The sequence below is a fragment of the Phyllopteryx taeniolatus genome, chromosome 20, assembly GCF_024500385.1.
Source record: "Phyllopteryx taeniolatus isolate TA_2022b chromosome 20, UOR_Ptae_1.2, whole genome shotgun sequence".
NCBI lineage: Eukaryota > Metazoa > Chordata > Actinopteri > Syngnathiformes > Syngnathidae > Phyllopteryx > Phyllopteryx taeniolatus.
This window is the reverse complement of record NC_084521.1, coordinates 4,477,064-4,504,551: the sequence shown is the minus strand read 5'-3', so window position 1 is coordinate 4,504,551 and position 27,488 is coordinate 4,477,064. Positions and strand designations below refer to the sequence as shown.

The window sequence follows — 27,488 nt, the reverse complement described above, 5'->3', positions numbered from 1 at the left end:
TGTCTGGCCGTTTCCCAATTTCGTGAAAAATATGACCAAGTCCAAGCGAGTCCAATAACACCTTGCGACTCTTGACCGTTGCAAAGTATGCCTGTAAATGCTACCGGGTGAAAAATTCAATATCGGCACATTTCACTAATGTTATCAATTGTAATAAGATTAAGTGATTGTGCGACGATTGCTCCTTACCATATATATATATATAGATACGTCGATATATATAGATACGTGGATATTTGGCTTGTAGTTCCGCGATTTAAATACAATTTAAATCAAGAATATGTGAAAATATGGTCAAAAAGTTCATTCAAAACATACGTCCGTGTTTGTTATGACCACTATGTTGAAGGTAAGCTTTTATATTTAGCAACAATGAAAATGTTATACGTTAGAAAACACATACATAGTCTTATAAAAAATATATCTTACGTTGGATATTGGTTGATTGTTGCCATGGTATTATATTAAGCCTGATTTCACATACTTTGCAACTTTTTTTTTATTCATTCAGATTTGCCCTGCTTGTTATTTTATTATGTGCTCAAAATGAAAATGTAGTTGATAAAGTGACCGCATTCAGAAAAATGGATGGATCCATTTGAAATCTTTTGACTTTATTGTTCAAACACGTAAGAAGCAATCCGCAGTGAATATAAAAGGGTTTAAACCCCTTTTTAAATTCCAGGTTTGAAAAAAATGAAACCAAGATCACTTCTAATCTTTTTCCACCATGCTACGTACAACTTCTGTAACGCAATTGGGGTAAAAAAATATATCTTTGAGAAGCAAAAATAAATAACTGAGACAATGTGGTAGTGCAAGTATGCACACCCTCTGATAACTGATTTTGATAATTTTTGCTTCTGAAACCAAATTATCTTTATTTATTGTTATGAAGAAAAATGGTTATGGGTATGGCAAATAGTTTCTTTACATAGCTAGAAAAGCTCTTTTTTTAAATAGTGTTGCGGGCCGTGTCAAATGTTACTTTTAGTGCAAAAAAATGGAAGGCGTGACGCAATTGGTCGCTGGGCAGTAGTTTGAATACCCGTGGCTAAAACATAGAAGAGTTTCAGTCGGGCAGATAAATGGACAACCTGTGATGCGGTCCTATTTGCTAAGAAGATGTAGCTAACAGGTAAGACCAGAAAATAATAAGAAAATAGAACCCTGTAAATGTCTCCAAAAATGTAACTAGCTCAAATAACCACCACCAAAATATTGTCAAGAATATCTAACGATATAGTCAAAAAGATGGCCTAGGAAATTTTATCGGCACATAAATGGACAACCTGTGCTAATAGGGTTCTGTTTGCTAGTAAGAGCAGAAAATAACAAGAAAAGCATTTTCGGTTTTCAGTTTTTAATGATACATAATGACTAGGTGTGGAAGCACTTTTATTCTACACATTTACCCCAAAGTTTATCAAGCTTTTTTACAGTGTTTAGTACCATAGTGTTGTGTATCATTCTTTTATGCTTCTGTTTTGCCATTCTGAGCTGTATTACACAGCAGGCAGTCGCAATGGGAATCCAAATAAATACCACCTTTTTTTTTTTTTTTCTTTTCTCCCAATTAGGACTCACAGTCCTGGATGTATTATGCAAACACAAGCAGCAGCACTGAGTTATGATCAATTGCGCGCGTGTGTGTGTGTCACCCGAGCCGCCAACACAACACTACAGCCTGTGCGATGAGGACATGGCTACCTTGCTTTGATTGATGGCGGTGGACAGTGATTAACGTAGATGACATAAAAAAAAAAAGGTCCTTGGTGGGATTTCAAGTGGGATTTTGTGGTAGCATGATTAGAGACATAGCCCGTGTGTGTGTTGTGTTGTTGTGTGTATTTTTGACTCGTAGCGGTGCTGCTGGCAGTGTTAGAGGTGAACAGGTGTTTGTTGCTGGATGAATGAAGAAGTGACACGGATTTATGACTTTGGGCTATGGCGGGCCATTAAACCGAAGGCCTCTGCTGCCCACTGTGGGCGGGTGGGTGCTTTGTATGGACCTTGACATGGCCGGTGTCTATAAATAGCCACAAGAGAAGGAAAGAAAGAGAGAGAAAAAGAAATAGGCTGGTGCAATTTGTGTATTTCCGGCCTTGAACACACACTAGTGTACACTCAGGCACTGGCGTACACTCGTTATGCTCGCAGTTGGTGGTCTCGCTGTGAGGGAGTTCTGGACCTTCCCCAAAACTGAATATCACAAATGGCACCTTTTTTTTTTTTTTTTTTTAAATTATTAAAGTGCATGATTCTCATAACAATGATACACTGGGAAGCAGGCGGGAGAGTGGGAGACAAAAGAATGTTTGCAGTTTATTAGTTTCTTTTTTTTTTTTTGCTTTTGTGTTGCATTTTTCTATTTATAAGGATGCAGCCCACATTTTGTTTTTACTGAAACAAAATGGCTGACTTATTTCAGACTTGAGTTCTTGAGACATTTTCGTGCATCCTGTTACGATGGACATGTCCACCCAACTTCGTGCCGTTTGGTGAAAGTGGTTTCCAAGGGTTAACCCCTTTTCATGTTGAATCCTCAAAATGATAATTTGACACCACGCTCAGTCCACATTAGATGCGTAGGCAAAATAAATTTGGTGTAGTGTAATTTAGTGTCTCCCATCTGTCTGCGATACCTGCTCACCATTGGGGCTCATTCGGGTGAAATCCCTACTTGGAGGTCGCCAAAGTACGAGCTCTGGAATTGGCCCGAAATGGCTGCCTCAAACCCAAATGGTGGGTCAGTATATTTTAATTGTAAGATTTTTAATTCTCATTTTGAAATTGTATTATTTGTTTATAATCTGTGCGGCAATGACAAAAAAATGGCAACTTCTATGATAGGAGTGTTGGGTTAGGGTCACCCGTGCAGTAAATATAAGTTTTGACAGCGATGGCGTCATTTAATAACGGGCAGAGGTGCATTTATTTATTAACCTCGACATCCCCCTGACATGTTGTTAATGTGTCGAGTGCGGGTACCAAACAGTAGCGTAGCGGCGCGGCTTTGTCACAAGTCTCTAACTGTAGCGAGCTGCTACAGTCGAGCAGCTGCCTCATCCTTGAGCTGTCAGTGCACTGCCGTATTTTTCCTTTCCAATTTGTCACAAAACGCGTCCGCTCAATCATGCCGACAACAACCACGGACTGACTCACGCTCCACCCCATCCCCCCTCCCCCTCCTTCACCTCTTTCCGCTTCTGACGCTGTCAGCACTTCGCAAAAAGTCATCATTATCACATCATAACACTTTTGGGGGAGTACGCAACCGAGGCTAGCTCATGAGGACAGTTGTTGCATGTACTTTAAATTATCAACATACCCACCAGGCGATGAGATCACAGAGGAATTGCGAATTCTATTAGTTAAAATTAGTCAAATTAATGTGAGCACAGCGTGGCATCAAAATTTGATGATCATTTGGAGGATTAGGTGTAAAAATGAAGGCCCCTAGAACGGAAAAAAATGTGCCGCCGCGATACCGGTTTCGACAAACGGCACGAAAATTTGTTGATTGCTTTAGATGCTTGAGGCACTGGACTTGGATTTGTTGCACTGTGTACCACTTCATTGCAAGTGTTGTACATTCGACCCACCAAAGAGAAGTGTTGGTAACAAACCTGAAAAATTGGAATGACTAAAGAAACCGACAAGTATAATGAGGGTTCCAAATGTAGAAAAATCGAGACGTTCTCTCAGCTCTCAAATGCTGTTGATGAAATATCTCTAGCGCTTCACCAAAATTCTGAATGATTCCCCTTTTGGGGTCCCCAACGCTACAGAAAACTGACTTCTTTTGAAATCCTTGTGAAGATGTATGTATTTATCTGTTTTACGAATAAACACACACTTCGGTGGCTATGCCTATCATAACGGGATCCATGGAAAATGTTTGAAAGACTCCGGCCCAAAACTGATGCTGCCAGTCCAACGACAACCCGATGCAACGTGCCCGACCCAAATCGCTTCCTTGTACCGTAAGTTAGCAACTGAACTCAGAAACCTTCTGGAAGCGCATGCCACATTCAAATCACATGTGACCGCCCAAGCGACAGAGGCAAAGCCCCCGTACAGTACAAATACTTCATCAGGTCCATATGTGATTTGCCATTAAAGGCGGTGTGGAGGCGCGTGGGCCACGCGTGACACCCGCAGTGCGCCTTTAACCTTCGAGCACGCACACGCAGTTAAGGCCCAGTACTCGTGCGGCAAAGCGCTCCTTTAATCAATGTTGCGCTATTGATCACTCGTCCCTGGGAGGAAGGAAATGGCAGGGAAATCAATGACACATATGCAGTGCATAATCAAATTTCGGAAAAGCGCTTGGCTAAGGGGAAATGTTCAACTCACCCCCTACACACACACGGAAGCTCTACGGGGAAATATCATCGCTCTATCGAACAATATTCACATGAGTGAGAGTGAGCGAGAGGCCGATATGTCAGTGTAGCTAATCATCCTGGAAATAATAAGGGATGCATAATTTAATATTTCTATTTATTCATTGAAGAGCTGGGAGTGGGGGCAGATCATTACGTTTTCATAAGTGGAGGATAACGCGGGTTTTGATTACGTGGCGGAGGCGTGCAGGTGTGTCTGGTTTGGTCGACTGTTCTTTTGTTCAAGAATAACGGTCAGACCGTCGTCTTGGTTTCTGCTCGGGATCAGTTTACGTGTCTCAAGTGCTTGACCGGTTGTCGCGTGTTGTTTTTTTGCCTCTTCACACAGAGAGATTGATCGATATCAATGTGAACATTTTCTTCAAGACTTCCAGTAGGCCAAGAGGAAGAGGCTCTGTTATGTTCTGGGATTGCTTTGCTGCAATCTGGGCTGAGTACAAGGAAATCTCCACAGGCAATTAAGGCACTCTGGAGCGCAATATGCTGCTCGGTGTCAGAAAGCTTGGTCTCTGGGGGCCCTGTAACTGGATAAAGACCCAAGAAAGAAACCTTTTACCTACTGTGAAACATGGAAGAGGCTCAGTTATGTTTCTGGGGCTGCTTTGCTCCATCTGGCATAAGGTGTTCAGGAAAATCTGAAGACTATCAAGGTGAATAGGTGAATTTGTGAATGCCAAACCACAAATATGCAGGGGTCTAATGGACGCTTCCCCTAATAATTAAAGAGTTGAAACCTTACATGTATTCACAACTATAATTCCAAAACACTTTAATATCATTTCAAACTCATTTAACAACATTGAACTTAAAAAAAAAAAAAAAACAGCTTGCAGATTTGATTTAAAAGTGCGAGGACGTTGGCGTGTAAACTGTAAATTAGCAACTCATAAACAAACTAATTACTACATTCTTATTAGCCGTTTTATTACGTTTTTGACTCAGTGATACATACACACACTCGCTTTATAAATACATATACAGTATATTGCAAATGCAAGCGGAAAAGCAAAGGGATGCACTGCGGTTATCTGCACAAATGTCCTTTTTCAAGTCATAAAAGTTGCTGATTCATCAAGTTTCTCCATGTCAAAAGTCTATCAACAGCGCGTGCTGTCGCCCCGTGCTGGCTCGCACGGGGCTCATTTCCCACACAAATCAGCGTTTACGCAACCGTGTGCGTCCCCCCCCGGCCCGCCTGGAAGCTGCGCGGTCCGCCTGCTTGTGGCCAGTTAGTTAGTTCACCTCTCGCCGGGGAGGTGCTGCAGCCTCACTCCTCTGCACCCTGGTGTGTGCGCACACTACAGCTGGACTCTTCGCTCCGCGCACTCTCCTCCTCTGCACTCCCCTCCCTTTTTACGCAAGTGATCGCAACAAGCGAGGGCTCGCGAATGGAGGCGGGACTCTGTTTATTTTTCTCTCTTTGGGCAATGATGGAGCGTTAAGAGGAAGCCGTTTTTAACAGCGCACACACTGGGCAGCGCTCAACAACATGCGGGGCGCGCGGTCTTTACGCCGTGCCTGTGGATCGCTCTCGGCCGTGGATGCTTGACTGTACACAGTGGAGCAGGAGGGGGATCCCGCCTAGATGGAAGGACTTCGTATGGACAAATGTGAATTAACTTGGCAAGGTAAGACCCCTGTTCACTTTATTTGAAAGCAACTATAATGTTTGGGATGCAGGTGGTGGAATATGGTGTTAAAAAACAACAAAACTCATGTCTCTTGTGTTTTGGAGGGGAAATATCACTTTCATGAGACGCAAATTTTAGTGCAACTGTTGCATTATTACACACTAATACTGCAAGGGCATTTGTTCTGAAGTCAACCAGAAGTAATATGTCATTTAATTCTCTGTCCGCATCAGTTGTCTCGCATTGGCTTTAAAATAGTGAGATTATGAATGGTTGGTGGAATGCTTGAAGGAAACCTTTAAGGGCTGAGGTGCCCTTGAGCAAGGCACCGGAAAACCTAAAAACTGCTTTAATGGAGGTAAAAGTCACCAGAGGGTTAAATGCTGAATGCTTCGGTCCAGCACCTTCGTTATTTTGCTAGGTTTACCCTTCTGTTATGTTAAAGGGTCAGATTCACCCATTTTAAATAACAAAAAGGTAGTTTTGAGAGGTTATGCACTAAAATTTAAGCGGTTGGTAATTAAATTAATCGTGCTATAATATGAATATTTTTTTTTTTTTTTTTTGTAATTTCTGAAACTTCGGATAATTCAGCTTAAAGTGACCCGGGAACAGCGCCGCTGTTCCTGAGGAACCAACAAATGTAAAGTACAAATTAGTGTAACAAAGTGTAAAATTCACTTCTAGTGAATGCACCGGTCCAGTAGCTTCGCTACAGTGTTGTGTTATTCCTCCTGTTATGTTACGGGTGCAATTGACCCATTTTAACCCCCCCCCCCCCCCCCCCCCCCCGTTACTTTCACACAAAAAAAGGTTTTTTTAGGTAGTAGTGTTCTGGCCTAATTAAGTGTAATTAACTATAAATGTTGATTGAAAGGGTAAGTAATGGAGTTAATGATGTTTTATAAATGTAGAAAACAATGTTTAACTGGCATTCCTGAAACCTTTGAATGATTAAACGTGACACGGGTCAAATTGATGCTAGGAATATTATTGCTATTCCTGATGAATGAACGTAAACAGGAGGGTTCCAACTTTGCAAATATTTACAAAGTGTAAAATTCATGACAACAAAAATAACGATTCTTCTGGAATGAATACTCTGGTCCAGTAGCTTCACTACTGTGATGGAGTAAACCTCTTACGTTATGGATCAAGCTGACACATTTTTAGACCAAAACATTTTCTAAAGAATATTTAACATATTTGTACATGTAAAACAGTTTATGTATTAAACACATTCAATTTAAATTGTCAAATTGACCCGCGAACAGTATTGCTGTTCTTGAGAAACAAATGTAAAATGAGGTTTAAATGCAGAGGACACATTTTCTCGCCTATGTACAAAGTGGAAAATTACCAACAACAAAGATGACGATTCTTATTCACGTACATAGCTTTCATCTTGCTCTCCAAAAGAAATATTGACTTTTAAAGCAAAATGATTGATTCCGGCCACCACCTTCCCGGAGACTTGATGAAGCAGGGTCATTACCAGTGCTGTCGTGTGAATTTGTAATACCACTGGATGTTTCATCATTCAAACTCTTTGCTCTGTTTCCTCAGCCATGGAGAGACTTGCCTTAAAAGGACCCAGCGCCCATCTTTAGGCTCTTTTGGGTGGACTTTTTTAAAACCGTCACAAGGCTTTTGGGTCTTCTCCGTCGCCATGGCCGAGAAGCTGGGACCCGCCGGGCTCAAGCCCGCCAACGTCCTACCCCTTCCCTCCGTGCCGCCGGAACCCATCGACATCATCCGCACTAAAGCCCGCTCGCGCCGGGTCCGCCTGAATGTCGGGGGCCTAAACCACGAGGTCCTGTGGCGGACTCTGGACAGGCTGCCGAGGACCCGCCTCGGCAAGCTGCGGGACTGCAACACGCATGAGTCCCTGATGGAGGTGTGCGATGACTACAGCCTAAACGAGAACGAGTACTTCTTTGACCGCCACCCAGGGGCTTTCACATCTATCCTGAATTTTTACCGCACGGGCAAGCTGCACATGATGGAGGAAATGTGCGCCCTTTCCTTCGGGCAGGAGTTGGACTTCTGGGGGATTGATGAGATCTACCTGGAGTCCTGCTGCCAGGCTCGCTACCACCAGAAAAAGGAGCAGATGAACGAGGAGCTGCGAAGGGAGGCGGAGACCATGAGGGAACGTGAGGGAGACAGCGAGTTCGACAACACTTGCTGCGCAGAGAAGAGGAAGAAGCTGTGGAATCTCCTGGAGAAGCCTGGCTCCTCTGTGGCTGCCAAGGTAGGGGATCGTAAGGGGAAGTGCAATCGTACCACAATAACAGCCCGTATAATGTTTCCTGTTCATGTGGAACAGTAAGACCGTTAATGTGAAAGTGTCAGCGTGTGGGAATGACATTTTACACTACCCGTTAAAGCTGTTTTTTTTCCACAGAGTCCCTGTCGTGTGTGAAAGTTACCAACACAGAAAGCGTCTTGAGTCAAAGTCTGACGTAGTATCGGAGGCTTGGGAAAAGTGTGTGAAAGGTACTAGTAGAAAGCCGGGACCAGGTTCTGAAGTGTAACACCAGAGACTCCAATAAATGGCGCTTAAACTAAACCAGGTTCTCTGTCCAGTGTCATTGGTACGGACACAGGAATGGGTCTCAAAGTCCAAGGTAGCATCATAAGCATAACCCCTTACGGGGGTGGGAAGTGTAACCCCAGTGACTGGAATAAACGCTGGTTTTACTGGTATGGTAATTTGGAAGAAACTCTGTGAAAGGAGCTGTTGAATGTACTCTTTAGCAGGGCATACACCGTCCAAATTGAGCTCGTTTTGAGCCCGATTCCAAGTTGGCCAACATTTACATCAGGCCCAATTTCAAACCTCATCGCGAAGCAGGGCATGCACTCGAGCAATTGAGTTCATTTTGAGCTCGATTCTGAGTCAACCGGTTTTTGCATCAGGCCGACCATAACTAGTTAATTACCGAACCCATTTGATTCTCGTTTGCTAACCAAAACAGCAACAGATAAACCTGACATCAATTGTGCTGTCTACTGCTTGTTTTAATGTTCCATTCTGTGGAGAGTCTCTAACGGTGTTTGGGGTTCCCATAGACAACTGACATCTGATGGCTCCTCAATGTTGTAATCCTCAATTAATATAAACTAATTTAGGTGAGGATGAAGTTGGTAGACTATGTTTCTCATTGCTTTGTTATGTTTTTAGTGTTTCGCAGTTCGCAGACGGCGGGAATGTCTTCTTGATTTATTTGACAGTCGACAACCATTTGAAAGGAGCTGTCCCGACGCAATAACTCAAACATAAAATAGGAGTTACTCAGTCATTTTGTGGTTTGAGAAATGTATAATTTGTTGTGCTCGCGCGGGATCAGTGTGTAATGTTGCATCCTGACTCACTATGATTTAGCATTTAATGTACATAGATATTCATTCTTTTAATCAGTACCCCCAATCTTACGAGGATCAAACGGGTGCGCCGCGATGTCAAGGCCACCCCTCCGATAAAAAAAGGCTGACATCTCCTTCAACTCCTCCTCATTCCATCCCTGTTCTGACTCCTCACGTCTCAATTAGGTCAGTCAGCCTTGATGAAATCCAATCACTGGTCGTTTACGTCAGGTCTCAAGTGTCCCGATCTCATCAGGGCGGGTCAGTGGCGGCCCGGGATTATATTCCATGTCAAGCGGATCATAAAGTAAGAAGGTGGAGTTTGTGGTTTTATGGAACTTTAGTGACTTCCTGTGTGAGTGCCACAGCTCCATTTTTGGTTTGAACGATCGGGTTTTTTTTTTTAACGGAACTGCAGTCAGTGTTGAAGTCCTTGTTTTCATCTTGTACAGCGGTACCTCAAACCTCATTCGGGACTGTGACATCATCTGTTTTCTATACTGCTTTTCTTCACGAGAGTTGTGGGTGAGCTGGAGCCTATCCTAGCTGACTTTGGCACGAGTGGCTGGTACACCCTGTACTGGTTTCCAGCCAATCGCAGGGCACATATAGACCAACATCCATTCACACTCACATTAACACCTACCGACAATTTAGAGTCGTCAGTTTATCTAACATGCCTCATTTTGAACATGAGATTTGGACACAGTACTTGCAAATGTGAGACATGCTAACCACTACTTCTCTGTGCTGCCACTTGGGTTTAGTTTTAAAATCAGATCAATTATATTTGAGAAAATCCATCCCTCGCTCATCGCATTATTTTTTTTGTGTGTGTCTACCACAAGAAGCTAATATAGCAATCTCCATCTTTAGTCAAGTGCTTTTGTGAAACATCAAAAACAGATGAAACAAGCGACTCGATAACAGGCGGAGTCCTATCAAGCTGACAGGAATGCAACAGGAACAATGTTGCAAAAAGGCAATAGAAAATGACATCATTTGATGCTGGCTGAAATGAAGTACAGTCAGGTGTGCTGAGGGCTCCCATGATGTGCTTTGGGTGGTTCGGACTTCAAGGTACCACCAGGTCAGGTATCAGTTCTGTCTGTTAACTGTATTCCTTTTCTGTACACTCATTGTTCATGTATTGTTCCTACACAAAGCTGTCAGAGATTTGTGATTGCCAAAGATGCTGTCTGAGGTTATTATTTACATCGAGACACACAGCACTCAAACGCTGAGATGGATGCCGATAACTAATATAAAGCCAACTCCCTTCGATTCAGTATGGCAGGTGATATTTATGTAGTCTTTCTCCAGATATGTATGTGGGTGGTGTGGGGGAAGCCTTTTAAAGGGAAATCCCTCCCTTACTCCTGATTGCATCGACATTTCTCTGAGTGCTTTGGGTGGAGATGGAGCACGTGACTTAAATGGCTCGGTCATGTGATCACGTTGTGGAGAGTTCATTTGAAAATAGACTTTGGATGGCTGTGCCGTGAAGTCAGGGAAGCCTTTTAGAGGCCAAGGACTGAACCTTTGAAAGCCGTCCATGAAAATATGCCAGTGCTAAGGTTACATATTAAGAGCCACTTGAGCAATGTTTGTGATGTAATCGCAATCATCGCTGGTGCGCACTTATTACACTCTGTACAAGGTCAGTCATGTGACTTCAGAGCTTTTTCAGCAGGGTCACTCGAGCTACGGTTACGTTCATAAGCAATGATCAAATTAATAAGATAATCCCTTCCCGTCCCACTGTGGGAAAATGTAATGTCAACAAGGAAGTGATGCGGGGCAACAGTACTGTGTCTTCCTCAAGGATGCAGCAACATGTTTGAGGAGGAAGCTGAAGTTGAACCGGAGGTGCTCTGGTTGTCCACTCAAGCCGTTCAGATGGGAAGAAAGCATCACAAGAATTTAATAGTTGCGGGAAAATAATACGCAGAGAGAGATGTCAAAAATGCATTTGTGGAAGTTGTGCCCCAGGATGCTTAGTTGGATCATTGCAAATCATTTTGCATGAATAATGAATGAAATGGTCACAGAATGAGAAATGGTCTAATGCAGTAGATTTTGTGTTCACAACTGTGTGACTTTGGCTGTGAGCGACCGATCAGGATAAAGATGCAGATCCAGAGGTTAGGTTTGGGTTGTAGGATTTTGGGATAAGGGAAAAGGTGTAAGGACCAAGGGGTTTTGGTTAGAGATCAGGGATTAAGGTTTCAGGGTGAAGTAAAGGAGTTAAGGTCAAGATAATATAATAAGGTATGAGGATAACTATACGGGTCCGGGTGTTAGTGTTGCGATGTCGGGTTGGCCTAAAGGGATTTTGGTTAGGATGTTGGGTTAAAGATCAGGTAAGGATGTGCCCTAAAGATCAGGATGAAGATGTGGCCACAGGATTCAGGCTTCATTTTAGTATAAGGGATCAGGATAACATGCAGGTCCAGGGGTTAGAGATCGGTTATAAATCAGGTTATTCTGTGCCCTAAAGGGGTTAGGGTTTGGGATCGGATGTCGGGTTAGAGATCAGGTTATTCTGTGCCCTAAAGGGTTAGGCTGTATGGTTAGGGATCAGGATGGAAATGCTGCTTGAGGGGTTGGGGTTCTGAAATAGGGTTAAGGGATCAGAAAAAAAGATAGGGATTAAGATTTTGATGCCATTGAGGGAGTAATTTGGTGCTCATACAAGTGCGGATGATTTGTCCTTTGTGGAGGTCTGTGCTTTTTGTATTCTAATTCTATTTCCAAAAGGGTACGTCACCCTTGAAACCATAGGTTCATATGCTTGGTAACATATGTGATTAGTGAGTGTAAATCTATACATTGAAATTTGCATGTTTTTATGTTAATGTGTAGTACCTCAAAGCTGATTCTCATAATGCAATCAAGGTCTTTTAGATTCCATTTACCAGCCAGGAACTGCTTTTCCAATCAATATCCAGGAGCATTTTAGAGAAATGATTGATTATTCTTGACATTTCTGCATGATTTTAGTCATTTGTTCATGTGATTCATATAAATGCAGACAGAAATTTAATTTAGAGGCTCTCGGAACTGCTTGTTGCCTCTCACCCGTTCCCCACAGGCTTTTTACTCCACCGAACGGAGTACCTGGCCTCATGCGATGTCGTTTTCTGATACAAATATGAAAGACGGATATGAAAGTGGGGTCACTGATGGTGTAGTGGTACACTCGCCTGACTTTGGTGCGGGCAGCGTGGGTTCAGTTCCCACCCAGTGACAGTGTGAATGTGAGTGCGAATGGTTGTCCGCGTCTATATGTGCTCTGCGACTGACTGGCGGCCAGTTCAGGGTGTAGTCCGCCTTTTGCCCGAAGTCAGCTGGGCTAGGCTCCAGTGCCCCGCAACCCTAACCAGGATAAGCGGTGTTGAAAATGGATGGATATGAAAGTGGAGGAAATGCTGTTATTCAGCAGCTCTGCCTGCCATGTTCTCAACGTTTTCCACTCTTGCCGAAATTGTGGTCGGTATACGGAAGGTTAAAACAATAGGTGCTGACAATTTAGGGTAGGAAATTCTGGATTGTTTGTTACGCAGGTGCTATATACTTTGTTGTGTTAACCCTGGGTATAGGTTGCTGAAACCCGATTTATCACTTGATTTATTCGTCTCAGCCTTGCAGCTACACTACCTTGTAAGATAAGTTGCACTCACCTTGTAAGGGTTATTGTTGTATCCCATATCTCTGATTGGCCTTAAGCAGACCATCAGGATGCATGGTTAGGTAGAGGTACATCTTACCCTCCGCTTGCAGCCTCCCCGCTGTTGCATGAGCCCTCCAGGAGGCCTCTCTAATCAGCGGAGACTTGCATTTAGGCACCGGCAGCTAAACCCTCTTATCCCGCAATCATAATCAGATCAGAGAGAACCTCCTAGATTGTAGACAGCGTGAGTTTTCGTGGTGGCTTCATAAGCACAGGCAGCAACATTTATCATCCACATGACCAACGTTCCAACCATCTGTATGTGAGGTGGACGCTAGGGATACGCATCGATGCGTCATTATAGTTTGCGATGCAATGGCCTGATTTGAAAAACTGAGGCACAAAAATAATTTCAGATAGGACTGCGACGCGTAGCCTCAAACGTCATTCCTTCCAGCCCTTCCATCCCAAGATAGGCGGCGTACACCCTGGATTGGTCGACGGGTAACATTGACATTTCCCATTCACATTCACACCTACGGTCAACTTCAATGACCCTGCGTGTTTTGGACGTGAAAGAACCTTGAACACCTGCAGTGAACTCATCACATGACTGTGAAGTAGACATGGTAACCACTACTCCACTGTGCTACCTCAAATGTCATTACAGTTTTACTTTACTTATAACTGTAACAAATCTAATGGCAGTATATTGTAAAGCGTATCATGGAGGAAGTAGTGCTATAGTTTTGCTACGTCTTGGCTTTATCAAGAAAGGAAAAAAAACACAACATGGAGTCATACGAATATGGTGTGTTGCTGTGATGTACCCCAGCAGCGCATCTAACTTGAAGGAAAAATAGTATTTATTGTTGTACACAATTTAAAACAGTTGGTGTCTTAACATGCTTTAGTCAAAATAGCCCATGGATCATGCCTGGCTGAAATTAGCCTGTTCTGAGGGGAAGTGAGCTTTTCTAATGCAAATACTACTACTTGTCAAGTCCTGAATCTGAGAAGTGCACTTGAGCCCCCGTAAAGACAGTAAAAGCGTGGATTATATTTTCACTTGTGGATGTAGCACTTCATTACCGAGCCGGCCAATTACACCAGTCAATTAGTGTTGTGGATCATGTGGCACATGCAGCGGACACATTGCTGATGATATTGTTTCCTTGTCGTCTGGCCATCACTTGAAAACGGAAAATCTTCAAGCTGCCAAGTTGCAGAGTGATGGGCGGAGAAATTCGGTGTGAAGTCGGTTATGTAAATTAGTTGCACTATTACGTCAGAATTTGGCATAATTCAGAAAGACTCATTCACAGACAGATTTTTGGAACTAAGCAGCTAACAAAAGATTTACTCACTTGTGGAATTTTACACTTAAGGAGTGGGCAGGCACTCCAGAGCCCCAACTATTTGTATACAAGCCATCCACCCATTTTCTATAACGCTTATTGTCATTAGGGGGCGGCTGACTTTGGGCAAGACTGGGGTATACAAGCCATTAAAAGTACATTTTCCATGATATGTGCCTTTTGTGTATGGGGAGTAGGTTTGAACTTATCCTGTCCGTATCAAAAGCCGTTGTATGGAGATGCGTTTCGGACTCAGGGATGGAAATCGACTTCTGCTCTATGCAGAACTTTTCCAAAATGCAAAGAAACAAAAAACGGCTACTTAAAACGCCTGTCACTTGAAATAGTTTTTGCTGATAATGTTACACTAGTGTGCATCCCAAAAGACGCATCCCAAGGTTGTATTCAAAGCAAAGAGGCTGGTATTGATTGCGCTAAAGCTGCGTTTCTAGTAAATACAGGAGCGTCTTCCTGGGCTGTATTTGAAAGGGAAAAAAAGTGCACTGGTGGTTATTTAGAGAGAGCCGCTAATGCAGCGAGCGCCGTTTGTCGATGTCAATTAGCCAGCTGCAATGAAAACACAATCGCCCACTCTTGCAGAATGATATCAAATCAGATCTATGGTTGGACTTGAGATTGAAAAGAATGATAGCTGTCTCGACTTGATTTATTCGGATGACGTTACGGCCGTAAAACCCGTATGTGTGTTATTTTTTTTTGCTTTGCCTTGCTAAAATGACCATCCACCTCACTTGCTTTCATTTGCTTGATTACCACAGAGGTCTCGCACGTGGAAGAATTACAGCTAGAGGCCCCTGCCGGTCGCGTTGCCTCGCCCGTGCTCTGTGATTGATCAATTAGGAGGAATGGTAAATGGCGAGGAGTAAATGGCCGTTCGCAGCGTTTGAGGAAAAGACATAGCAAAGTTGGCGTCGGTAAAACAATTTCATTTAAATCTCACACAAATATGCAGAAAAAAAGAGGAGCCTATCGACGAGACTAGACAATACTAATTAGGATCAGAACCAAATTGTACTGCGTTTACCTCAGTTTAGTAATCAAGCTTCACTCTATCCTCCGGGATAGAGCTCTAGCTTGTTTAGAAATGTTTTTTTAAACAGAGGAAGAGGCTTGCGTCCAATTGCCTGGATTCAACCTCTGCGGGCAAATGACTTAGCTGATGTTATTATTGACCTTTTTTTTCCTGCTGGTTGACGCCAAGCAGTGCTCTCCATTTTGCCTCTATTGGGTCAAGACAACGGTGATCAACAGTTGGCAAAAATGTGCTAAAGTGGAAAAAAGGAAAGACTTTGGCGTAGCAATGAGCGGCGGTGGTTGCACCGCCCCGCCTGAGCGCCAATCGGGGTAAGAGGCTAATGTGTTTCCTCTTCGTTCTGCCTTCTTCATTTCCTCGCCGTCCTCCCGTTCCTCGTTTGCTGTCGCCCTCGTCCCCGGGAGGCGTCGCAAATTGCGGGGAAGAAAAGCCGGCGGTAGTGATCATTCCCGTGAACGCAAGGTGTCCATTACATGCGCCACCGATCTCACACACACAAGCGTGTGGACTTTAGTAACACACAGTGTAGACGAGCACACCTTTTTATTTGAAAATAAAAGGCTGAGCTCAGCTTTTTTTTCCTGCCCAGTGTAGGAAGTTATTGCCACCCTGACATCTCTCTCGCTCGCTTGCTCGCCACCACTTTGAGAAGCTTTCACCTTCCCTTCCGCTTTCTCTCTCGCACTGTACGCCAGGGCAGCTGCTCTCACGGCCTCGACTTGAAATGCTTTTCAGCAACATTGTCAACAAGCCTTCACTTCCCCTTAAAGCTCTTTGGCTTCCCAGTGCTTCCTCTCGTCACCTCTTCCCTCTCCAGGGGAGGACGCTGGATTTCCTGCCTCGGAGTGCAGCTGATTGGAATTCAAAGCGGTGTTGTTACATTTGGCGCACTATCGATCACCTTTAGTATTCATCAAGTACATCCTCAGGTGGCTGCGCTTCCTGTGCTTATCAGTGAAATGTACAAAACGTTGGTCCAAAGCAAAGCCTTCTAGCTCTGGATTTCCACTGCAGGTTCCAATTGAGTGCCCCTATCCAATTTGTTTCAAGTGACTCCCTTCTGATAATACTGGTTTAACAGTTACTGAAAACCTGAGACAATGCCCTAACCCTGAGCCCTAGCTTAACCCTAAACCATAATATTGTGTTTACACCTGAAGCAACACGTAATCCAACCCTAACCCCCAAACATTGCTTTAACCTGACCATAATTCTACCCTCAGCCCCAAACATTTACATTACTAATGTGACTAACCCTAATACAACCCTAACCCTATTTTCCATGATGATTTCAAATTCTATCTGGTGTGTGTGTGTATGTATGTATGTATAAATGTATATTAAAAAAAACTACCTAAACCTCAGTTTACAGTTACTGAACAACTGAAACTGGACATGAAATACTCAAAATGCCGTACCCTTAATCCAACCATGAACTAAACCTAATCCTCAACTACCCTAACCCTGCGTTTACATTAATCCACTAACCCCGCCCTAATGCTGTAGATTTACTGTGAATGTTTTTTTTAGTGGGCTACAGTATTTTTGTTCCAGTTGACCGAGTACTATAGATTGTACAAGTCTGTTATGCTGCAGTCACATTGGCAAATATCCCATTCTTTTTAGGGCTTTTGTCCACTTTCTGGAGTGACCCAAGGAGATCTGATTTCATGCTTTCTCCCTCCTCTTGATGCAAAAAAATTGTAATTGTCACTTGACGCAACGCAACTTAAATGCAGCCAAAAAGCACTTGGCGGCGCATTCGTTTGTGTTTCTGTGGTTGCCACGGTGACCGCCGCCCGCACCGCGATGACTTATCGACACCGAAGGGAGCGCTTGATCTATGCCCAGGCTACGTGAGAAGGCAGAGCAGCTGCTACGTCGCCACCCCGCCACACCACCGACCTCGCATGCAAATCCAGCGGAAGTATTTTTGCCTGGCTTCTGTGCCTCCTTTTGATTTCCCTACATTCAATACTTTTTTTAAAGCCTTCCTAGTGAGGTCAGGATGAAGTTGAACCTATTCGGTCTTATTCACTGCACCTACGCGATATCCCATTTAAAGATTTAATAATCTTGCCTCCCTCCTCTGTTGAGGAGAAGCAGACAGGCCGGCTTTTGTGTTTATGTGCAAGAAGGAAAAAGAATGTCTCGTCCAGGCCTATCAGATGTTTTTACGGCACTTCAGCAGCCAAAGGATGACTTGCATGAAAGCCATTATTTAAAAATAAAACCTCAAGGGAAACAGAATTAGTGAGGGTAAAAGGGCTTGCAGCTACTTGTTAGCCATTTGTTTGATTCTGTTACTTATGTTATCAAGCAGAAACCTTCCAAATCAGTACATTCTTGGTGTAAAACATATGGATTTAGCTCACCTCAAGATACTTTTAAATGTTTTATTTTTATATATTTCAAAATTATTATTGTATTAGGTGTTTTTAAATTTGTATTTTATTTTGTTATAAAATATGAATTTTAATTCATTTCAGTAATAATAATTATGTAAACAGTATTTACAAGCTATCTAAAAATAGAGCTTTTATATTTTATTTTATAATTTTTAAATAATGTCAAACAATGTTCAACTCAGAATTATTGGATATAAATGTTTACAAATGTTACTGATCTTGTAGTTATATTATCATTTATTTTCTAAATATTTTAAATATGTATTCTTTATGAGTGTTATTTTATTTATTTAAATTATTTCAAACAAAGATGAGTTTTATTCTCTCATGGGCATGCAACCAAATATGCTTATGTAGATTTGGTTACCATATATATATAATCATAAAAGATGAATAAATACATATGTGCCTAGAAATCAGTGTATAATATTGATATTATATTGGTACAGTTGATCGTCGTTAAAACAAATTCACAGTTGAAATGCAATTTACTTGTATTTAAATGCCAAAAGAATTTCAGTGAGTTTCCTGGAAAGGAGAAAACGTGGAAAATACACATTTAGCCGTATCCACACACCACACTGTATTTTCCATCATTTTAGGGGGAGGCTCTTGTGTGAGTCTTCCATTCTTCACTGACAGAGCCAAGCAGAGGCTTGGATTCAGTAGTTTAGCAGTATAGTTAATTATAATCTGCTGCAATGAACTGGTTGGCCTGAGGGCATACGGTACGCACACATTCATGAACAAAAGGGGATCAACACGTCTACTCAGTCCAGTTTTGGTGTATGGAGGTACCAGTTTTAGTACTGAAGAGCTTTAAAGGTGGAACATTTGGGTGTCATTTGATTAAGGATTCACCGTTTGCTCCCGTATTGATCCGTGTCCCGTTTGTCTTGTTCTATGGATCCGTGGACAGAAGTCTATGCAGTGCAACCGGGCTGCGCTGCTCTCAGCCCTGCAGTAACAAATCCCTGTGCGACACCAGTGATGATCACAATGCGTATTGTATCTATCCATCCATCTATGTGGAATGTGAACACACCCCTGTTAAAATCAATATCCATTCATAAATAAATACTTAACAAAACTTTGTCAATCGTTACAATTATGGTTACCTGCTTCCTATTTTTATACATATACTGTTCATGACTGATGTTTGACTTTTAACTGTATAGAACAGCTGCGATTGGCTGGCAACCAGTTGAGGGTGTACCCCGCCTCCTGCCCGATGACAGCTGGGATAGGCTCCAGCACGCCCGCGACCCTAGTGAGGAGAAGCGGCTCAGAAAATGGATGGATGGATGGATGTATAGAACAGTTGAGCCGCAAACAAGGCGCTCTTGACTCGTACCGCCCTTCAAGCTTCCTCTTGTATAAAATCCGCTGGTCTCACTTGGCCCGCCTCTTAAGTGTCCTTCAGCTCGTTCACCTTTGCTCCCAAATCACTAGTTGCCTCGACTGTTTCTCGCAGCGGGTCGTCCCCGACGGGCTTGGACTTAACGGTGCTTGGCCGCCACTACTGGCAACGCCCCAGCAACAATTCCCCCCCCCCCAAGTGTTCTCGTTTTGCAATAAATTCCCCTTAAAGGAATGTGACGGTATCAAAAAGCCACACTGTAGTCTTAGATATGCGCCGTTCTTCTTTTCCAAAGTAATGAACAAGTTGTCGGCGAGCAAACAACAACGCTAATGCTGATCGATGACTGTTGTTGCCAAGTAAAGTAGCGGCCACGTTGTCCCCTTTCCAGCGTTGTTGTCGGCTTTTTATGAGGGATAGCAAACCCTTAGGAGCAGTACAGCCCAGAATGGCTGTGTTCAGACCCCGACATTTTTTTTCAGAGCACCACCGAGTTTGTAAGTTGAAACCGTAGTTTATCAGTAACACAGTTGTAAAGTCATAATTAAAATATTTGTGTAAAAAAATATTTGTATAAAAACCACTTGAACATAAAACAATCAAATGAAAAACAAAGTCCAGAAGTAACTGTCGTATTCTTAATGCCGCTGCGCAAACTTGTACATTGCACGCTATTCATAACCTCGAAATGTGGTAAATTGAGAAAATGGCAGACTTTTCAGGCATTGGTTCTTGAGACTTTTTACCGCATCTTCTCAAGATAGATATGCTCGCCAAATTTCATGTTGCTTATTGAAACTGATTTTGGGGCCTGAATTGACTTTGAAGGACCCCTGGAAATGGCCAACATGAGCCTAAAATGTCTACTTTGAGCCAAAATGGCAGACTTGCCAAGTGAGACATGGGTTCTTGAGACTTTTTTGCAGGTCTATTAAGGATAAACATGCTTAGCAAATTTCATTTTGCTAAGAAGAAATTACTTTAGAGGCTGAATTTTCTTTGGTCAATGGCAAAACTAACTCAAATATGGTTGCTGACAACCAAAATGGAAGACTTCCTGTGTCTTTTCAAGTAATGAGTACCACGACTTTTTGGGGGGGGGTCTATTCATAATCAACATACCGACTAAATTTCATGTTGCTAGGTGAAACCGGCGTTGGGAGCTGAATTAATTTTTTTTTTTTTTAAATCCCAATCATGGCATCGTAAGGAGGATTCTATGAAGACTAAAATGGCGCAAAAAGCCTCCGTATTGCTACACCAGATAGTCCGCTTTACAACTCCGTTTATGTTGCGATGAAAGTCACAGATAGACACCATAAAGCTGGATTTAGCGGCAGATATAAAGTGCGACTCCTAACAACACACTGGCACATTAACAACACCAAGCAACTATGCAGAATTATCCAGACTATAAAACCCAGGCAATATTGATTCTCTCCCCCTCTCTTTCTGGGAATACCGACAAGAGATTAGGATGTTTTATTTAAATGTGCCACCGCATTGTGAATGGCCAAAGGCTAATGCGGATTAGCATGTCAAGTATTAAATCAGTCGTTGAGGCAGTAATTCATCCACCCTTGGATGCACGATTCATCCCGTCTGTTAGGGCTCCAATTTTTTCAGCTTTATTCACATTTATTCAGAAATCGTCGTGCTTGACAAAAAAAAATGCAGGATTCTGTGATGCAGAAACATCTTTGATAAGCGGTAATTCTATCAAGACCTTCTAAGACGGATGGCACAAAGAAGAAAATGTTTATTAATTCTACTTTTATTTCAATCTGAGCATTTGGAATGTGTGTTGAGACTGAGAGCTCACTGTTCGGCAGTGGAACGTCATCCCGGTGGAATGTTGTTTATGTTCAATAGTTTAAAGCTAATCTTCCCAAACTGGTGGTGCGTCTGATTAAAAGTGGAACGGCGGGTCTGGGTCATGGGACTTTTTGTTTTTGAGGAGGTACGCCATATCTGGTTCTTCTACGTCATGCAATCAGTGGTCAACATAGTTAGCGTACCTATCTTGTGGTAAGCAATTTTTGTCTCCATTATTTCTGTGATCTGATTTTCACAATTAAACAAGATGCTTTTAAATGGGTTTTGTTTTTACTTTCTTTTAAGGGGTGTGCCATCTCTGTCGGGATGTTGAGACGGGTGCATGGCTTCAAAGGTTTAGGAAAGGTCAGTTTAATGATGTAATAAATATTCATTTCAAAGTGTGTTTACCAACTAGATTTGTGGCAGATTTCAGATTCTACTTGCCGTTGATTAAAATGTGACAGTGTAAATCCCTGCCAGCCTGTCAGTCTGACTCGCTGATGCGCACCCCAAAACTGCTTCCGCCAGCCATAATCCCCCCCCCCCCCTCCACCCCCCATCTGCGACAACACCAGCACTCTCAGGACAGAAATTGTCTTGTTCCACTCTTGCCGAATCAATTAGTGGTGTCGGATGCTAAACTGGGCCAAAGGCGTTAAAACTATTGTCGGGAATTGAAGGCTTGTTGAGTGGTGGTAGTGGGGGTAGGGTAAAGGCTGAGAGGGGGCTCTGATTTGCGGGGGTTCACCACCTCATCCTAATCTGGGATGCGCAGAGGAATTATGGACAACATGGAATGCAACATTAAAGTGTCTCCAAACCTGTTCAGAAGACAAAAAAAAAACAATCGATAAACGCAGTTTTGTTTAACATAAGAGCTAGGCCAATAGTTGACAACACACAAGGATTTCCAATTTTAACTGATAATTATCAGGTCGAGGAAGAAAAATCACTATTAACACACCCCACATCACGGGATAATCGCTGGAGGGAAATTTGGCTAGATTGTCGGTACACGTGTACCCCAGTAATGCTGCCTTTAACCTGGTCAGGTCACCAAGGTCCACACCTCCCGGGACGTGGCGCTAATGCGGCAACACACTCGTTGACATTCACTCCGGCGACCGTCTTGCGGCGCACACACCAGCCTGCTGCACATGATATTAGCGCATGTGAGCATGAGCGTGTAGGAGTGCCGATGCGGCACACTGCGGCCAGCCATGTAGAACTCTGCAGCCAGCATGAAAAACATGCTCGGAAAATGCTCTAAAGCTCGATGCTGTTTCCTGGTAGTGTTATTCTAAAGGGGAATTTGCTACAATGCAGTGGGACCTTGATTTGCAAGTGACGCGACTTCCGAGTTTTTAGATATGACAGGTAGATGGTGGCGGCGGCGAACTCGACTCAAAACTCAGCGGTTTGTCAAATAGTGAACAATTCTTCAACAAAGAGGCTTCCAGATGTTTATTGCAGCTCCCAGTTGAAGGTTACTGTCAAACTAAACAAAGAAATTTACTGTACTGTTTAAAACTACCACATAACTTTGACCTCGGAAAGTCTGCTAGCCTAATGGTAACAAACAATTTTTAAAAAATGCAAACGAATAGCATTGATTTTTGCTGTGTAATTACCCTTTAAGCAATGGATATTTGAACAAAAACTGTACAGCAGCACGTGTAGATTGACAATATACCAATACTCACAGGCTTATTTTCTTTAACCTGTGCGAAAAAACACGTACTGTGTATTACTGCAGCTTACTGAGTCAGTTAGGAAAATTATACTGCCCCCAGGTGTCCACACCAGAATGAGCACAATGTGGAATTAACTCGTATGTCAAGGTACCGGTCTAGTTGTAAATTAAATATTGATGACTTGAAACAAGGAGCTGTCAGAGAGACACATGTTGTTTGGGGCGTAAAGACACAAAGTAAAGCAAGAAGTAGAAATAACCAAACATGGTTGCAATCAATACATCCTTCAAATGTGACAACTGTTGCCTGCATCCATCAGTTTTGCTTTGTGCAGTGTAACGTCAGGTTGCATTTGGCTCCTGTATGGCAGTGTGCACGACACACACACACACACACACAAACAAACACACACACACGCAAACACACACACGCACACACCGTCCCTTCTGTCAGATGGCGCTAAAACTTTAATGAGCATGTTTGTTCAGCCCTGCTCCAGTTTTAAAGTGAAGCACAACAAAAGCCCTCCTTAAAACATGGCATGTACTGTATATACTCATCTGGCTTCTGTTTTTTTTAAATTAAATTTTATTTGTTTTTATTAAAGGAAACTTCCAATTAGTTTATATGGGTTTTACAATCTGCTTTTATGGACAATAAATAAGAATTTAGGGAAATATATATATATATATATATATATATATATATATATATTGTGTTTTGCTTGTGTAAAAGCAATAAAAAAGTCTGTCTGCTTATGGTTACTACTGGAAAAATAATTAGATGCATAAGTTTCTTTCATTTGATTGGATTCAGTTATTTTATTATCGCCCAGTAGCAAACCTGAAGAGATGCGGTTAAGTTGAGGTGTCATGTTCAGTTCTAGTGTCACACGGTTGCAGTGTCTACGGCAACACATCCCAAAGTCAGTGTTCTACCCGTTTTGCTTACGTAACGCCTCATTTAGCAGCGCAAATTAGCCTGAAAGATAAGCGGCCGCTATGAAGGACACTGAATCATCATACTTTGCCGGAGTTAGCTTTTGACCTCAATCCGACCCTTTGCATGTATATGTGTGTGTGCCTCCTCTATCCCCTGCTTGAAACTCCTTGAGACGCCATCTTACTACCTGACACTAAGATAATTTCGGGCGCTGCAAATCCGGCATGCGGCGCGGTGGCTATTTAAAGTCCCGTGTCAAATTTAGCGGCTGCAGAGGTGCGCGGGATGTCACTTTATCATCCTGATGGCTTCATCTTCGTCTCTGCTACATATAGAAAGCGATGAATTCGGAGCTTGTGTTAATCAGCTCATCAAAAAAAAAGAAAAGAAGATACTGTGAAGCCAGGATTCGTCGCTAGTCAGAAATGGGTCCTTGTCAGGACCGTTGTAAACCAAGGACCCCCTGTACAAAGCATTGTCAGACAGGTTATAATTTTAAAATGTTTATTATTGTGGCGTTGTTCATTAGGCTTGGTATACAACTTTGAGCACCGGTTGCTACCTTGTCTACTGACCTACCTCATCCATCTACCTACCTACATAATATACATAACACCTAATATATATACTTACCTACCTACCTTACCCACCTACCTAATCTACCTACCCAGCCATCCACCTTATTGACCTACCTGTCTACCTACCTTGTCTATCTACGTACCATATCGACTGACGTACCTACGTAGCTACTGCAAATAAATCTCTCTCTTTTTACGATGTGGTCATGTGACCCTTGTCTAAAATAGCTCCTCCAATCACGCAGAACAGGTGGGAACATGTAGGTTTATTGCACAAGCATTGAAATGGTGTATACATTTCCTCACCAAATCCTACCTGCCATGCACACAATGCAGTCCATACCCGTGTGGCATTGCTTTGGAGAGGGTCAGGGAATTACACACGCCATCATGTCACGTGGCGCTCCATTGTAAACATCAGCAATGCTGATAAACTGAACCTCATTACGGTACAATCTCAAGTACCCCCAGTTTTGAATTCTCCACGCCAGAGCGAGTTCCAACTGTTGACTCATACCGTCGGGGGGCTCCCTTCGAAGTTCAGCTCCTCTCCCGCGTTATTTATAGCGGCCAAGAAAAAGGCAAGATGTAACCAAGACAACAGCGGGGGGATGCTTTCACACTCGGAGAAAGCATGTAATTACGTCTCTTCCTATCAGTGTATGACACAGCTGCCTGATTATAGAGAGCAGCGATTACATACAGAGGGTGACGGCGGAACAGATTGCTCAGAAAATAACATTGTTGTTTTTTTTCCCAAAACGACATCATCAAGCTAATCTGCGCTCCAGAAAAAAAGTCTTATCCTCCTCTAGGATGGGACTGCGGTGTTCATGTGATGATGAAGGGCATAACAATACGGCACGCACCGGCTAGCGACTGATTAGGGAGGTTAGAGGAGTAATTATGCAGCTGCGTGGATGAGTTAATTAAAAGGAAGTGAGCGCAAAGATCGAGGGGGTGACCGTCAAGTTATTTAAGAGATTTGCCTCAGTCTTTGTCTTAACTGGAAAAAGGCCATCAACAGCAGGGAACGTTGATGATAAACTGGCACCCGCTCTTATTATTTATTAGTTTGTTGTTTGTCAAGTGTTTGAGTCAGGTTTAATACCACATCAATATATACACCTATTGACAATTCAGAGCAGTGGTTCTCCACTGTTGTCACCCTGGGACCCACATTTTCCTATTGTTACAAAGTCACGACCCGCTTTTATACAAGTTAAGAACAACATTTTTTTGAATGAAAATAGGCTCTGAAAACAATTATACATCCATCCATCCTTCCATTTTCTGTACCGCTTATCCTCACTTGGTTTCGCGTGGGAACTCGGTACGCCTCTGTACCGTACCCAAAAAAAAATCTCAATCCCAATACGGGTAATTTTTTTACTAGCTGTCCGCGACCCACCCAAAACGGTTTGACTTACGGGTCCAGACCCACCAGTTGAGAATCACTGATGTCGAGTCTACAATGAGGCTAACGTGCATGTTTTTAGAATGTAGGAGCAAATCGGACTACCTGGAGAAAATCTTGAATTTGAATTGAAATTTGAACTTAGAACCTCTTGACTGTGAGGCAAACATGCTAACGACTACCTTACTATGCAGCCCGATTTTGAGTCATGATTTTTTATTGACATTTTTTTAATTGTGACTATACTCCACATCCTGTACCTGTTGAGCAGGTTGGCGCTACCAGGATCTGATGGCACAGTGACCACGGGTCAACTTGGTGGGAACAGTGAGAGAGCAGCTGCCTCATGTCTGGATGCCGGCCCGGTCCTCCCTTTTAGTGCGTTCGTTTCCAGGAAGCCCGAGCACCTGCTGTCTGTTCACGCTGGGGTTTGATTTCCATGTGGCGAAGAAAAAGACAGGACATCCTCTCATTGTTAAAGTCTCAACTCTAACAGTACTTTTTTAAACATTTGATGGGTACTTGTTCATGCTCATTGAGAGGCGGCCTTGCATTTTAAACAGCTTTACATTAAGGGTGACTGGTCATTGTATTCTCCTTTAGGGACCTTTCTGTAGGTCTGTGTGGCTTTTCTCCCAGTAGTTGGGGTTCCCTCTCACACAAAATCATGTCCGTCCATCCATTTTTTGCCGCCGTGTATGCAGGTCTGGGTCACGTATGTCCAGACTTTACAAGCTGCGTTCACACCGCTCGTCTCTTTTCAGACCTTTCCCCCATGTCGTTGTCCTGTGTGGATGGTACATTACTACGAATGGGGATTTGAAGTCCATCCGGAATTTGCCGGCAGAGGCAGGTCGGCGGCTGTTTGAAAAGTAATAGAAGAAAGCTGCCACAATGGTGTGAAATTGAACACCCCCTCCACTAGACTTTCTTCTAGACCCCAACCCCAGAAACTCTTTGTGGAATGGATTAGCGTAACCAGAGTTAAAGGGGTTAGAATCGAGCCACAGTACAGCATTTATTTATATATGCCTTTCACAAGGAACATTGCTGCATCTAACTGGAGGTGTCAACCCCTGGTTTCTGCTGTTCCTTTTCACACAGCAACCGTCCCGTTTCTTTCACCACTCTGATTCTACCACCAAATTGTGATATTGATACTTGCCGAAAAGATTTCACCTGGGATATGTCTGGGAGGCTTCCTCGAAAGACGCCCTAGATCTAGGGCCGGATCTGGTCTCCAGCAAGGCCTAGGTCTGCCCAGGGTTCTCGGCACCTCCTGAAACACCTCACCAGGGGGACATCTTTAATTGGACCATCCCTTGGTAGGTTACTTACTTAAGATTATGAATTTTTGAGGGAAAACTTTGCACAGACTACTTCACATTAGAAGGGTAATTATTAATCAGAGCCATAAAGCTTCAACAGTGTTCTTTTGGGCTTGTTGTCATAATTCTATTGGCGTTTAACCGCACCTGCATTGTCATGCCCGCTGCCCCATACCTCCTCATTCGCTAATATACCACTGTGACCCTGCCACAAGAGCGATTGCCGCCCCCCCCCCCCCCCACGTCTCTCTCATGCTGTCATCACAGGGCAATGCTCCATCGCCACAATTAAGGCTTTTATGACTTGGGTCGCAAGGTCCTCCCTGCGCCGGAGGAGGTGAAATGAAAGACGGATGCTCACAGTGGGTGGGAGGAAGGGACATCAAAAGAGTTGCGGGACTGTCCGTCCTTGCACTTATGCAAGCGGAGACGTTTCCCGCATTACAGTG

General features: G+C 43.1%; 1 protein-coding gene across 3 annotated transcripts in view; it reads left to right on the top strand.

The window, feature by feature from the left end:
* Window positions 1–1,070: 1,070 nt before the first annotated feature.
* Window positions 1,071–27,488, top strand: part of kcnb2b (potassium voltage-gated channel subfamily B member 2b) — a 73,017-nt gene continuing 46,599 nt past the window's right edge. Inside the window, exons 1-3 of one of the 3 annotated variants that reach the window (XM_061758843.1) lie at window positions 1,071–1,138; window positions 4,738–6,037; window positions 7,607–8,294. In XM_061758843.1, coding sequence (XP_061614827.1) covers window positions 7,710–8,294 — 585 coding nt within the window. In that variant the 5' untranslated portion in view covers window positions 1,071–1,138; window positions 4,738–6,037; window positions 7,607–7,709. The remainder of the gene's footprint in view (window positions 1,139–4,737; window positions 6,038–7,606; window positions 8,295–27,488) is intronic. The other 2 variants (XM_061758845.1, XM_061758844.1) reach the window with 2 other exon arrangements.